The 15,776-nt window shown below is 36.9% G+C and overlaps 2 protein-coding genes across 2 annotated transcripts; one reads left to right on the top strand and one right to left on the bottom strand.

Moving 5' to 3' along the window:
• The first annotated feature begins 7,711 nt into the window (after positions 1–7,711).
• On the top strand, positions 7,712–8,230 carry LOC133307407 (nuclear transcription factor Y subunit B-9-like). Its single transcript, XM_061507918.1, has one exon. The coding sequence runs from the start codon at positions 7,712–7,714 to the stop codon at positions 8,228–8,230; it is 519 nt and encodes a 172-aa protein (XP_061363902.1).
• Positions 8,231–11,765: 3,535 nt separating this feature from the next.
• On the bottom strand, positions 11,766–14,127 carry LOC133307408 (uncharacterized). The gene has a single exon (XM_061507919.1). The coding sequence runs from the start codon at positions 14,078–14,080 to the stop codon at positions 13,610–13,612; it is 471 nt and encodes a 156-aa protein (XP_061363903.1). The 5' UTR covers positions 14,081–14,127; the 3' UTR covers positions 11,766–13,609.
• Between the last annotated feature and the right edge of the window lie 1,649 nt (positions 14,128–15,776).

Here is a 15,776-nt window from a genome sequence, read left to right as displayed (position 1 = left end):
GAATGTTCTGCAGGCCGAAAAAGTTGCTTATGTCCTTGACACTGCTTTACCTATTGCGCCTAAGGAAGGGGAAGATGGGTTCACGGAATTTGATTTTGAGGCTCACAAGCAACACATGGATGATAATGTGTTGGCTTGTTGCATCATGCTAGCATCCATGTCGCCTGAACTGCGTAAACAGCACGAGCATATGGATGCCCCCTCTATTATCCTGCATCTCAAGGAGTTGTATGATATTAAAGGCAGACATGAGAGGTATGAGACCTTTAGGGAATTGTTCCTATGCAAGATGACTGAAGGTATGTGTTTTAACCGCCATGTACTGATGATGATAGCGCTCATTGAGAAGCTAGAGGGTCTAGGGTTCACAATGGATGCTGAATTAATTAATGACTTAGTTCTATCATCACTTCCTCCTTCTTTTAGTGAATTCATAATGAATTACAACATGCATGGGATGCTTGTGAGCTTGCCATAGTTGTTAAGTATGTTAACAACTGCTGAAATGTCTATCAAGAAGGATGAGACACAAGCTCTTCTGATTGGTAGGCCTAAAAGGGCCAAGGGTATGGGCAAGGAGCCTGCAAAAGGCAACTCCCTTAAGCCCAACGGAAAATCCAATAAGAAAAAAGGCAAAGAGAAAGGTAAGAGTGCACCCAAGGACAAAAACGATGTTGTATGCTTCCATTGTGGCAAGAATGGCCATTGGAAGAGGAATTTTCCAGACTACCTGAAGAGTGTGAAGGAGCATGGTGATGCTTCTACCTCAGGTATTTACATGATTGAGATAAATTATTCTTGTGCTAATCCGACTTCATGGGTATTGGATACTGGTTATGGTTCTTATAATCTGCAATGTGATTGCAGGTGCTTAGGAGCCCTAGAAGATTGGAGAAGAACGAGGTGGACCTCCGCGTTGGTGATGGAGCAAGAGTTGTTGCTCATGCTTGTGGAGATACCGACCTCATTAGCCTACGGGCCTCTTATTGCATTTTAATAATTGTCTTTATGTTTCCGGCATTTCTAGAAACATTATTTCTATTTCTTGTTTAGAACAAGATGGTTTTGCTTTCACTATTAGGGACGGTACATTTTCTATCATTTTGAATGATATTATTTTTGGTACTGCTTATTTAATAAATGGCTTGTATGTTTTGGAAATGGGAACTGAAGTGCTCAATGTAGATGTGAAATGACCTAGGATAGATAATCAATCCTATCTTTGGCACTATAGACTAGGGCACATAAATGAAACAAGATTGTCTAAGATGCATAGAGATGGATACCTAGATTCCAAGGATTTGGAATCCTATGGACAATGTGAATCTTGTCTAGCTGGGAAAATGATTCATCAAAAGCCCCATCGGCTTGAGATTCATAGGGCTAGTGAGTTATTAGAACTCATTCACTCAGATGTATGTGGCCCAATGTCTATTGAGGCTAGAGGAGGATACTCCTATTTCATTACCTTTACTGATGAAGTAGAGAAACAGCGTGGCAAGATGATTAAGTCATTGCGATCAGATCATGGTGGTGAATATCTGAGCCATGAGTTTCAGGATTATCTAAGAGAAAATGGAATTCTCTCGCAGTTTACTGCACCTTACACACCACTCCAAAATGGTGTCTCCGAAAGGAGAAACAGGGACATGGTCAGGTCTATGAAGAGTGAGACTCAACTTCCAAAATAGTTTTGGGGATATGCCCTAGACACAGCGGCATACCTTCTAAATAGGGTACCGTCTAAATCTGTTCAGACCACACCATATGAGATATGGAATGGTAAGAGACCCAACCTGAGTTACCTCAGGGTATGGGGATCGCCAGCTTATGTCAAAGCGTTGGCATCAGACAAGCTTAGTGCTAAGAGTACTAAATGTCTATTTGTGGGGTATCCCAAAGGTACTAAGGGATACTACTTTTACTCCATGGAAGAACACAAAGTGTTTGTGTCAAAGAATGTTGAGTTCCTTGAGAAGGATTTGATCTCTCAAGGAGCCAGTGGGAGTAAGATTGATCTTGAAGAAGTTCAAGAACCACATGAACAGATTGAGGAACCCAAGTCTGCTCCGTAGGCGACGTTCTCTAATGGAGAAGTAAACGCACAACTCCGTAGGTCAACGAGGGGCATCCATCCACCTGAGAGGTATGGGTTTGTGATTGAGAATCAGCAAACCGTCGAGGATGATGAACCAAGTAACTACGAAGAGGCAGTCAAGGATGTTGACTCTTCTAGATGGCTTGAAGCCAAGGAATCTGAAATGGATTCGATGTATCAAAACAAGGTATAGACCTTGGTTCCTAAACTGCAAGGAATAGTTCCTATTGGTAACAAATGGGTCTTTAAAAGAAAGACTGATTCAGATGGCAACGTTCAGACCTACAAAGCTAGGTTGGTTGCGAAAGGGTATCGTCAAAGACAATGAGTTGACTATGATGAGACTTTCTCACCTGTTGCCATGATCAAATCTATTAGGATCATGCTTGCAATAGCGGCATATCACGACTATGAAATTTGGCAAATGGATGTCAAGATCGCCTTCTTGAATGGGTTCTTGAAGGAGGATGTGTACATGACACAACCTGAAGGCTTTGAAATCAAAGATCAGGAGCATATGGTATGCAAACTTCAAAGGTCGATATATGGGCTAAAGCAAGCATCAATGAGTTGGAATATTCGTTTTGATGAAGTCGTTAAGAGTAACGGTTTTATCAAGAACGAGGATGAACCTTGTGTTTACAAGAAGGTTAGTGGGAGTAATGTCGTCTTCCTAGTACTTTAAGTAGATGACATATTGTTAATAGGAAATAACATCCCCACATTACAAACAACGAAATAGTGGCTTCAAAAAGCTTCACCATGAAGGATTTGGGAGAGGCGGCCTTTATACTTGGTATAAAAATCTATAGAGATAGATCAAAAAGGCTGCTGGGTTTATCTCAATCCACGTATATTGACAAGATGCTAAAGAGGTTTAACATGGAAGGGTCGAAAAGGGGTTTTCTTCCCGTCAGTCATGGGGTACATCTTTCAAAAGGCCATGTGTCCTAAGTCACAGGCTGAGAAGGATCGCATGAGTGGAATTCCATACGCTTCGGCTATTGGATCCATCATGTATGTCATGATATGTACGAGACCAGATGTCTCATATGCTTTAAGCATTACGAGCAGATACCAGTCGGACCCTGGAGAGGGTCACTGGACGGCAGTCAAGACCATCCTTAAGTACTTAAGAAGAACTAAGGATGTGTTTCTGGTCTATGGTGGGGTTGATGAGCTAACAGTGAAAGGGTTCACTGATGCCAGCTTTCAGAGTGACAAAGATGACTGCAAGTCACAGTCAGGGTTCGTATTCACCTTAAATGGTGTATCTTGGAAGAGTTCCAAGCAGGAGACAACAACAGATTCAACGACAGAAACTGAATATATAGCTGCTTCAGAAGCGGCTAAGGAGGCCGTGTGGATCAAGAAGTTCATATCTGAACTTAAGGTGGTTCCAAGCGTGGATAAGCCCATACAGTTGCTGTGCGACAACACTGGAGCCATTGCGCAGTCAAAGGAACCTAGGTCTCATCAAAGATCTAAGCACGTGCTCTGCAGATATCACCTGATTAGAGAAAACATTGATAGGATGGATGTCAAGATGGATTATGTTCCCACAGATGATAACCTGGCCGATTCCTTGATGAAGGCTGTTTCTCAGAGAAAACATGATAGTCATTATGAGGCTTTGGGTATACGACTTAGGTCTGATTGGCTCTAGGCCAAGTGGGAGCTTGTTAGTATTTGGGTGTCCTAGAGACAATCTTATGATTAAATAAGGACATAGATGTAGACATTTTTAATATTGTTGCAAATAAATAAAAGCACTCTTTATCTTGTTTCATAATTCTGTCTCGATATTAATGTTAATATATTATGAATAACTTGATAAACCCCGTGGAATAAAATAGGTATCTCTTGAGTATCTGTGATGAGATCACAATCATGAGGATTCAAGAATACCGAATGTTTATTCCTAATTTTATGTTCCTAGTCTAGAGATACTGAGAATGAGGTCAGTAATCTCGGGTAAGACTAGCACGACTTATCTACTTGTATATGGATACAAGGTATAGACCTCATGTGCTACAGATATGGAGATGTCTTAGCTAAAGTCGTGGGTGGACCTATAAGGGTATAGCTCGCACTGAACAGACCCACAAAGAGACTCTATGAGGAACTCTCACAGAGAGTATCGTTAGAGTAGTCTCTTTATATTTGGGTATGTCTTTCCTAAGACCATAAGTTATTACCTAGACTGTGTTCTAGAAGGCATGTTTTGATTGTGCACATCGTCTGCCTGAAACATGGAGACTCATACGTATATTGTTGGGCTTGTCCTGAAAGAACACAGGGCTAGGGTGATAAGCTGAAGGAATTCGTCAAATCTCTGTGAGAGATTAGGTTATCTGTAAATCGGAGAAATCGGGATGACATTTACAGGGACTCGGGAATCTATGCATAGTAAAAGAGATCATGAGATGATCTGCCTTTAGAGTCTGTAAATTGAAGATTCCCTATTTCGAATAAAGCTTACCCTAAACTGCAGGGGTTGATACGCTTCCTTACCCTAGGTTTTATGGGAAGGTAACCGAGACGAAAGGAAATATATACGGCAACCAAATATGTGCAATAGGATGATCAAGTCACTGATCTAACTAGTTCTGGGGCAACAAAGCATTGCTAGTGCTCTATGTTGTCATTAGATGGGTTGTGGGCTTATTGGGCCCAAACCCATTTATGTCAGTGGCTATGTTGGACCTAATGGGTCACACACTAACACCTAATTGTCTAGATGCTCTAGCATTAATGGTATTGGGCCTAACAATTGTTATTAGCCCAAGAAGTAGTTTGGAACTCCACAGATAGGGTGGAGGGCGCATGGATCTAAGTAATGGGCTTGGATAGTCCAAGACATTACTAATTAATTTAATTAGGTAAATTAATTATCAAATGTTTAAATGTTGAATTTTGAATTTGAAATTTGAAATTTGAAATTTGAATTTTGAATTTTGAATTTTGAATTCGAATTTTGAAATTCGAATTTTGAAATTTGAATTTGAATTTTGAAATTTGAAATTTGAAATTTGAATTTTGAAATTTGAATTTGAATTTAGAATTTGAATTTGAATTTAAAATTTAAGTGTTTGAAAGTTTGAATTCAAATGTTTGAAATTCGAATTTGAATTGGCTATGAAAAGTTGTTTCATAACAAAAGGATAAGATGAGATCTTGTTGGAACATATCAAGAGGAAATCTTTTGGACATAATCTAAGAAGATTTGGGGTGCTGATTTGGCTGTTGGTTAGTCATCAGAATCAGCTCCAGAAGATACGATATGTTGGGAGAATATTTGAGTGATTTGATTCAAGTTTGAATGCAACTACTCAAATGTATCTGGTCATTATTTAGGCTATATGGGGCGCACCATATAACTGATTATATGATGATTTATGATCAGATATTTGATTAGGTTTTGAACCTTATATATCATAAAGATATGATAGGATGTTGTTGGCAAGATTTGATGAGATTTGATTTGCAACAAATCATATTCTCTCTCTTTGATGGAGCGCCTTTTTGGAAGGGATTTTTATTGATTAAAAATCTGATTTTTTTTTTTTAACAAATAGGCTCCTCTTGTGCGACTCTATGTATATGTTCTTTCTAGGGTTTTTATAAAACCAACCAAGTCATTCTCTTCTCCTCTCCTACGCCACTTTTGTGAAGTTTTCACATTGAAAGCTTCACTCTTTCAAAGACTTTTACCTAGCCTTTCTCTTCACACAGTGTGCGCTTAGCAAGCCTCATTGTAGTGATCACTTGGCAGTTTCACAAGAAGGAGTTCTTGCACCTAGACGCAGTGGTGGTGTGGATCAACGTTAGAGGGTCTGAACCCTTCAGACCTACCTTGATCATCACGAGTTTTCACGAACAAGGTAACATCATGCTTTCCTAAAGCATGATCTTGAATGCATGTGTGTTCCGCAATGAAAAAGTTTTGTTTTTCCCTCCAGCATGCATCGGCCTTCAAGGCCATTTCCAACTTTCATAACCTTCGTGTTAAATCCTCCATGATTCATAACTTATCCATTTTTACATAATTCTAACCTTCGTCAACGTGATTTCATAGTTTCATACTACATTATTTTCAAGTTTCAGATAATTTTTGCGTAATTGCAATTTTATCCCAAAATTTTCACTAATTGTATTTTTGCCCAAAAAAACTTTATTTTACATAATTAGACCTCTTATCTAATTAACCTCTCTTAATCAAGATTAAATTCTTAATCCAATTCCAAATTCACCATTTACAAGTTAGCGTTATTATACAGTCCACCCCTCTTTTAGGCCTAAAAGAAAAGTGAAAATCGTATTTGAATTAGAGCAATAAAAGATTAAAAAATATATAAAAGTTATTCATAATAACCTAAAAATCAGTTAAGAATGATGTATATGCTATAATACCTGTGAAATTGGTAAACTTTGTGAAACATTGTTGCCAATACGAGCCCAATTAGCGCTTCAGATGTATTTGCACTGACAATAGCCAAGTGGAGGTGCATAAGAGGTGCTAAAATCTTGGCTCCTGTAATTCTAATGAATTTGTATCCTCTCGTTTGAAAAGATGGTCATGTTATTTGATTACAACTACTCATTTAAAAATCATACATTTTTTTTTTCTCGAATTTGGATCCTCTCGTTTGAAAAAATAGTAATGTTATTTGATTACAATTACTCATTTAAAAATTATACATTTTTTTTTCTCTTATCGCATCATCAATGAATGATCGTGATCAAATAATATATTCACGTGATCAATTTTTAACATATCCAAATCCACTTCTAATCAAGAGAGAGAGAGAGAATAAGAGTAAGGATATAATTTATGTCCATCATCCTCATGGTCAACGAGAAGGTCTGGTCTTCTCTTCTATTAAATCAGTTACAAATTTAATTTATGCATAGAAAGTTGTTATGGAATATAGGTGTGGCTTGCAGTTCCTAGAGACTGTTGCCACTTGGGAGATGTTTTCAAAGGGTTCCTTCAGAGCATTGATCGCCCTAAGGCAATTTAGTCATCTAAATCAAAGTAAAATTAGTATTAATGAGGCATTAAAACAAAATTCAAACTGCATTAAATATAGTGAGATTTTCAAGAGTAATAAATGTTTCTTTGTTGGCAGATTCTGAGAACTTTATGTTTTCTTTTGTATTTTAGGTTCTGTGGTAAACGGTAGCCTCTTCAATAAATCCTTCTGTCATACACACCTTGTCTCTTCAATAAACCCACTATTGCTATTGCCACCCTTTACTCTACTTTTGTCCATTGCTGATTCATTGCTGTTACTGTACATGCATGCACCCTCCTCCAACCCTGCATAAATATGGGTTCATGAACATTTTCTCAAAATAACTTACTCATTACTAGTACTAGCTAGCAAGGTGAAGTTTTGAGACTTACCATAATCTTTTGTTTGTTGTTTCAGGAAGCCCCACAAAGAAAAAATTTTATTTTTTATTTTTTTTCAATTACATATATATATATATGCTTATGCTTGAAAGTTGAAACTCTCTGCTTTAATATATGTAATTATCTGTGTTCATATTTTTTTCAGGTTGAACAAGTATTTTTTTTGTGAGTGTTGGATTGCAATATTGAAATAAATGGCAGGGTTGAGGGAACAGGATCAGTACATGCCAATAGCGAATGTGATAAGGATAATGAGAAGGATTCTTCCATCACATGCGAAAATATCAGATGATGCAAAAGAGACAATACAAGAGTGTGTGTCTGAATACATAAGCTTCATAACCTCAGAAGCCAATGAGAGATGCCAGCGTGAGCAAAGGAAAACAGTAACCGCAGAGGATTTGCTTTGGGCAATGGGAAAGCTTGGCTTTGATGATTACGTTCACCCTCTTATCCTTTACCTTCACCGTTACCGTGACATTGAAGGAGAACCCTCTTCTCTCAGGCGCAGCAGCACTCTTACAATGCCTTATTCTCTGCCACCACCACCACCAACACCACAACCACAACCACAACCACCAGGTTCTTCTTATGGATATGCAATGTTTGACCCCAATTCAGTGGGGTTCTATAGGGATGATGTTGCATCTGCCTCTGCTACTCTTATTAACAGCTTTGACCCTTATGCTCACATCAAACGTGATCCTCAATGATCGACAGATATATGAGAACAAGTAGTAGAATTGCTTCTTCAAGTTACATTTAAACACATGCAGGGCAAGTGCTTTATATAGCACGTTGAATTCAGACTAAGAGTGCTCCTTTTTGAGATTTCATTTTTATGAAATATTTTAGTTTTATGTATTTGTTGACCCAACTAGAGAAATGCAGGTATCTTAATTACTCTCCTCTTGTTATGGTTTAGAGATATATGGGAATAAATTCAATGGTTGTTAGTACTTGTTTCTTACGCTAAGCTTCTAGACATAAAAAATGATGAAGTTGAACTCTCAGCCTCGTATAATTGGTTATCACAAATTTGGGAGAGTAATTTCACAGTGCATCTTTCAATGAGTACTGAGAAAGTCACACTACTTTGGAAAGGTTCCTTCATATTTAAAACTTTGAAATCCGTTACCATTTTATCTGAGTAGGTACACAAGAATTAATGACGTTATTAAATAATTATGATTACAAGATAAAATAATTAAATTTAATTGAATATAAATTTTTGCATAAATTCATTTTTAATAAAATATTCAAAACATTATTATTATTGAGTCAGGATCATTTTACACCAGTGTAAGTTACACTCTTAATCTTGTCCGTTAAATCCACTTATATCTAAGGGCTCAATTTTTTTAGTAATATGAGTCATTGGATACAAGTGAATTAATGATCAAGATTCTAAGTCTTACACCAGTGTAAAATGAGAAAAAAAAATTTAGGAAACAACTAATGTTTCATTTGACTAAAAAAAAAAAACTTTCAGATGAAACAAAATGGGGGGAGTAAAATTTAAGGCTATTTCAAGAATATGAACAATTTTGGAATTTCATAGCTTTTATATTTACAGCCAAGAAAAAAGGTAAGTTAAGATGTTAGTCACTTTGTGCTAAGAGCCTGAGCTGGAGCAATATATCCATGCTACGCCAAAAGAGCATTTCATCAATGAAGTGCCGACACTTCAAAAACTCTAGCGTGTCATATCCGACACTCCAACACACGTTATAGAAATTCAAAAAAAGTTTCAAAGGATGTGTTGCGTTGAGTTTTTAGTTTCAACTATTAGATCGTTGGATTACGATTACCATTTTATTGAGTTTAATATAAATATTTGGGATACCTTATGTTTCTTTCCAAAATTGATGAATATTATAAGTCTAATTTCATTTTTTTGTTAAATTATTGAATATTAAATATAATATACACTATATAAATTAAAAATATTATTTAATATCAAAATGTGTCCTAACGTGTCGAAATCTAACAATTTTTAGAATTAACGTGTCAGAATATCGTGTCGTATCGTGTCACGTGTCTCGTGTCGGTATCGGTGCTACATAGCATTTCATTTTCATAGTATTCAGCTTCATTTATTATATATTAGTCGTTATGTTCTCAAAATCCCTCCATTCGTTGAGTGTTTTCCTCATGGTACTTGAGCATATTATGCAGAGGTCATTCATATTAAATTAAAAAAAAAAAAATTCGTAGCCAAAGAGAGCATTATACAATGACGACAGCCTTCATCATTTGCATGATCGATCCGAGAGGATAAAAAATATATGACTGAAGATCACACAACTTATGACCTACACAATGGCAGTGGTCTATGGAAGAGACATCCCAATGGATGAGATCACCGGGAACAATAATATAGGCGCAAGGCCAAACACATGAGGTATGTACACAATAACAACTAAGAGAATAGAGATTAAGATATGTGTCCTTGAGAAATTTAACTCATTATCTGTAGATGAGGTTAGTGTCCCAACGAGAGTCTAACTGATAGGAGATAGGATAATGAATCTTATTTTATCCTAGTCTATTGCTTCTAGACCCTACGGAACCTGTTGGGAGGGCCCAGAACAGTTTTCTTCATGGTTCATGAGCATATTATTCAGAGGTCATCCATATTAAATTAAAAAGAAAAAAAAGAAAAAAACTTCGTAGCCAAATTTTCGAAACCAAATAGAGCATTATATAACGACGACATCCTTCATCATTTGCATGTTTTCTGCTCATCCTTTAGCCAAAGGAGCTGTCCATGACTTTGTCAATATGCGTTAGCAAGTTACCTATTTTTTGGCCAAGTAGAGTTTCAGTTGGTGACTTCGCTCCACTTCATTTAGGAAGCATTGGATGCTCCAGAATTACATCATTTTTCTGATTGTCTTGTTTATCCTCGGAAGGGTGAGAAAGCTTCTGGGAGTGACCTTGATGGAGACCTGTATTTTGTTGCATGGGATGAAAATCTTGTACCTCCAACTAAGGGGAGGTATGTACATAAGTTTCTTACCTTTTCTTCTTCAGTTAACACAAGTGTCATACTTCATCACTTCAACTTATACGGGGAATTGAAAAAAATTCAGATTTTTTAATAAGAGACAGTATGAATACAATCAAATAACTTTGACACTGTTTGTGCTCCAAGATTTGTTTTGTCACAAGTTCATCTTGCACAATTTTAAATAGAAGGAATCCCTAGAAGATTTAAAACTAGATGACTCAAATTACCCAGATATTTTTCCTTGCTTTATGTCATAATTAATGTATGACTTTGACTGTTTCCTAGACTTCATACCAGATAATTTCTCCTGTCATGTTCCCTTTTCGCAGAATACCCCTTTCAGGAAGTCAGGAAACAATGAAACTGTACACAATTACAATGTGGGAGCTGTTTTATACAACTTACATAGTAGTAAATGAAATTTATGACAGAGAAAATAAGTTTATAAATGTGTTAAACAGTTAAAATTTGAAAGAAAAGCTATATGCTTAACATATATTATAACAAGATCAAGTTCAGCATAGCTCAAGAAACTTAAGATGATATATACAACAGATAAAGAATGGGTTAGCCCCGTTGTTGTGCCAAAGTGCTAATAATCACACAAGTTACCAGGACACTTTTTCAGCAGCTGAGTCAAAAATGAAGAACATGTTGGCATTTTTTTTTCAGCAGATGTACTAAAAAATGGAAAATAATGGCAGCAAGAGATCACAATCATAAAATTCATTCGAGATCTTTCACAGCAGAGATCAGTGGGGATGCGATGGCAGCAAGAGCAGTAACCGATAAGTTATCAAACTCAAAAACAGGTTGCATTGCATCATCCCTGACACAGGCTCGGTGGGAGGTCATGTAAATACAATATAACTGTTATGTATTGAAAGTCGTATTTTGTGCAGATAATGATTCTTTTGGTTATGATATGGGTTGGTGGAAACAAGCACTCCATGCTTGTTTTTTTCCTCTATATCTTCAGCTTTCTTCACCCAGCTGACAGCAAAAACCTAATGCTTCTTCAATGATTGTGCATGGAGGAAGTAAGGTGATATCATTAAAAATTATGACGGCTTGTATACCAGTTTCTTTCAGAGCATGTGTTTTTGCACTTACCATTCTGGTTGGTTGAAATGTGATTTCTGTTTGTAGCCGCTTTGTTTCCCAAACATACTATAGGCTTAAATTGCTTAAGTTCTATCATTGGGTAACCTAACTTTTGATTTTCAGTAAGCAGTTACATCTTTGTTGGCCTAAAAAGAGTAAGGTTAATTTGTTCCATATAGAAGCATGGTCGATATATCATGATATAAGATTTCATTTCCTTGCTGAAAGTTCTTTGAATGCTAAATTCACTACATGATCCACATCAACGAAACACACCAGATGACTCCAAAAACAAATAAAATATAATGGTAATGACTGCAAAGAGAGTCCCAGCTACAGGAAAATTCTGAAACAGAACAGAACAGAGAGAAAAACATGATATAATCCTAAAGTAATGGTAATAGGTAATCAAAGACTCGAACAAAAGTGTCAGAAGTAGAGAAGCCTTTGGCATCACATTTACAAAGTTTGCACTCTAGTCTAGATAACAGGCCCAACAATATTTATCTTCATTAAGCTCTTCCACACAATGAAGCAGGGCAATCACCCAAGGTGTTACAGTTCTTAGCTAAAACTATGAAAAGCTAAACTAGGCTTGAAAATGGAACTATTTACTAGTTGAATTTGAATTTCAAAGCATGTCTTGCATAATCTGAGAGTTAAAACAGTTATAGTGGTACACTTAGAGATAGAAAGAATGATCACTTTTAACAAGGGAACCTGCATTTGATTTAAATTGCACCAGCAAAAAATGTCCATTTTTGTACACAATCACTATTAAATATAGGCTGTAATTTTCCAACAGAGAAGTTTAGGAAATATCGAACAGTAAGATTGTAAATAAATATTTTCACAGGTAGGTAATAAAGCAAGTCATGAATCATTTTTTTGACTTTCAAAGTGGTATTACAAACAATCAGGAAGATTTTTATAAACATGACCCAACTACTTGGAAGGAAATGACATCCAACTTCAAATATAATCCATTAACAAGTGATCCTATTTTAAAGAATAAGTACAAGAAATGTCAACCAGCTATTCTCTTCTATTGTTAAAATAAAAGGGTAAAATGCTAGTAGTGATAATTCTGTGCTTATTTGCAATATAAAATAGTAAAGCAACTCTACAAGTTGACTGATACTTTGAAAAATCGAAACTAATACAGTCATATTAGTTTCATTATTTCGTTACATACTAAAACTAATATTATTCAATAGTCATCTCACATGAAATCACATCATTAGCTTGACAAAAAGATCAATAAACAAGGAAGGTAAGAATAGAGTCATGATCATTACAAACATAATAAATATGTAGGGTTTTATAATAGTTATGTTATAGGAAAAGTGATTATGTTATGTTATAAAGATTCGTTTTGCGTGCCGAATTTTTTTTCGCTGCGAGCTTCACAAAATGTTGTGTGTAGGAAATTTTTTGTGGTCATGTTAAATGATAGATGATAAACCCAAATATGTAATGTTATAAAATGCATGTATGTTGAATCAGATTGAAGTACAAAGTAATCAACAAAGCTGGAGTACTTAGTACTATTAACTATTACCCGTATGCAAGTATAATAATATTAATACATATGGAGAATGCACTTATTAAGTATAACTATTACCGAACTATTTCGTTTAAATCTGTTCAGAGAACCAAGCGAACTAGTCTTCAACTATTAGTATTTTTATTTTATTTTTCCTTATAATTGGTCCTCAACTAGTTCAGAACTAAAATCAGTTCAAAAATAAAATAAAATAAAAATAATTCAGTTCGCCGATTTCCCGAATGAAACCACTAAAACCGGTTCGGTTTGAATCAGCATAAAAAAACATTGACCAAACATCAGTTCAAAAAAATTTAAGAATCGGTACCATGCTGATTAGTGAGTTTTTCTATGTATCGATTTTCTAATTGTAAAATACTAAGGACAAGTATTCCTTTGAACTTGAAAAAATTATAGAACATAGCTTTTTTACGTTTCTTGGTCATCATCGGAGGACGGAGGAGAAGGATTGAGACGAGCAGCATCCTTAGCCCATTCGATTAATTTCTGAACTTGAACCTCTTCGTCTTCGCTTTCTTCTTCATAATCGTATAGGGTGTGAGCGTTGGATGTAGCGACGGTGGGGGTTAATGGATCAGATGATGATTTGGCTTTGAGAGCGGCGAATCTGGCAGAGAGATCTTCTCCCAAAACAGATTTCAGTTCATGATCTTGAAGAGGAGGAGGAAGAAGAGGAGAATCGCTTTTCATTTTGAGGGCATGGAATCGACGATCCAGATCACTATCCTTTTCAGCAGAAGGAGAAGCACGAGCTATGTGGGAATTGAGGGAGAGATTTAACATGATCTCGTCTTGCGCACTTTGCAATAATTGTTCCACTTCATCGACTTTCTTCTCCTTCTCCTTCTCCTTCTCCTTCGTCTTCGTCTTCCTGTTCATCCTCTTTCTTTTTTGAGTTTTTCTATCAATCCTAAACTCACTGACACCTAGCAGGCTAGCACTATAAGTTTATAGAAATATGATATCATGCTTATCATTTTTTATACTTATCATACCTATTTCTTTTCAATATTTGATTTATCTTTAAATAAAAATATTGAATATTAAGTAGGTAAAATATGCAATGAATTAGTTATCTGCGTTTATTTCTAAAATAACGTTATGAAATCTATAAATTTATAAACATAAAATTATTATAACCCAGAAATAAATTAAGATTATAAAGATATTGTTAAAATATTAGATATGATTAGATTTGATTAGATATGGTTGGATTCTGTCTTATCCGTAAATAGTCTGACTGTATTCTGACTGTATTAGGATTAGGTTTGGATTAGGTTTGGGCCTTACACTTAAGCCCATTAGGGTCTCTATATATTGTAACTCCTTGACACAGATCAATACACAACGTATTCTTTTACATTTAACTTGGTATCAGAGCTCTTTCATTCTAGGAACCCTCGCTTCCGCTCAGAAACCTTGTTTTTTTTTTTGCTTTAAAAACCTAAGCCCACTGCTTAGGAGTCCTCTTTCTTGCCGTGCGTCCTTCCGGCAAGCCTTCTAGGGTTGTAAACAGCCTCTGAGTGATTTTTCCAAACGCGCCAGCACCTTCGACGGCCACCGGAACCACCGCCCGCCGTCAGAATCACTGTTCAGGCAACCGGAGACTTTTTCCGACGACTTTTCCGACCAAACTTCACGCGATCAGGACCCTTTCTTCCCGGCGACCAGGTCTGTGGTGGTCCGGTCAGCAACGCATCTCCCACGCGCCGTCACGCGCCACCTGTCTTCACTGCGCGTGGGCTTCACGCGCCACCTTCTGCCGGCGCGTGAGCACTATTCCGGCGACTTTTTCCGGCCGGTCTTGGACAGAGAAGCTCGTCTTCTCCTCCCCTTTCTGGATCTTTGATTGTTTCTCTGTGGGTCTGACCTTAGACGCGTGGTTCTTCTTGATTGGATATCGTTTGCCTTCGTTTACGGCTTTTATATTTTATCTTTAAATGGCAGCAGCATCTCCTGATCTCTCGGAGGTTAACTCTCCTTCTATTGTTGCAAATATAGCTAAGTCAGACAAAGCATCATTTGGTTCAGGTTCAGACTGTGCTGCACTCCAAACCCCTCTCAGGAAGGCTTCTCCTCAGTCTCAGCCTTATACTGGTAATCTCGTTGCTTGTGTTTCTCATTCTACATCACTTGACACTTGGATATTTGACTCCGGTGCTACTGATCATCTCTGTGGTAATAAGGAACTCTTTACATCTCTTACTTATTCTGATCATTTACCGTCTTTTACCCTTGCGGATGGAACCAAAGCCCCAGTTTGTGGGATTGGACAAGCTCGTCCGACCTCTACCTTGGCCCTGACATCTGTCTATTACATTCCTGGCATCCCTTATAACTTAATTTCTATTAGTAAGTTGATCCACTCCCTCACTTGCACCATTACTTTCTCTAACCATTCTGTTTCTGTGCAGGATCCGGGTACGGGGAAAATGATTGGAGTGGGTCGTGAGTCACGGGGGCTTTATTATCCGGATGTGCCTCGTCCTTCAGTAGCATGCTCTCTCACAGAATCTCCACAACTTATCCACAGTCGCCTTGGTCATCCAAGTCTTTCAAAGTTGCAGAAAATGGT

This window comes from Gastrolobium bilobum, unplaced genomic scaffold (genome assembly GCF_033153095.1).
Source record: "Gastrolobium bilobum isolate Gb01-03AN ecotype WA unplaced genomic scaffold, APGP_CSIRO_Gbil_v1 utg325656, whole genome shotgun sequence".
NCBI classification, from domain to species: Eukaryota; Viridiplantae; Streptophyta; class Magnoliopsida; order Fabales; family Fabaceae; genus Gastrolobium; species Gastrolobium bilobum.
Note: the sequence above shows the minus strand (reverse complement) of the source record. Positions and strands in the feature narration are given on the sequence as shown.

Bases quoted from the DNA above. Each gene is read 5' to 3' on its own strand.
- LOC133307407 (XM_061507918.1), top strand. From the start codon at position 7,712: ATGGCAGGGTTGAGGGAACAGGATCAGTACATGCCAATAGCGAATGTG.
- LOC133307408 (XM_061507919.1), bottom strand. From the start codon at position 14,080: ATGAACAGGAAGACGAAGACGAAGGAGAAGGAGAAGGAGAAGGAGAAG.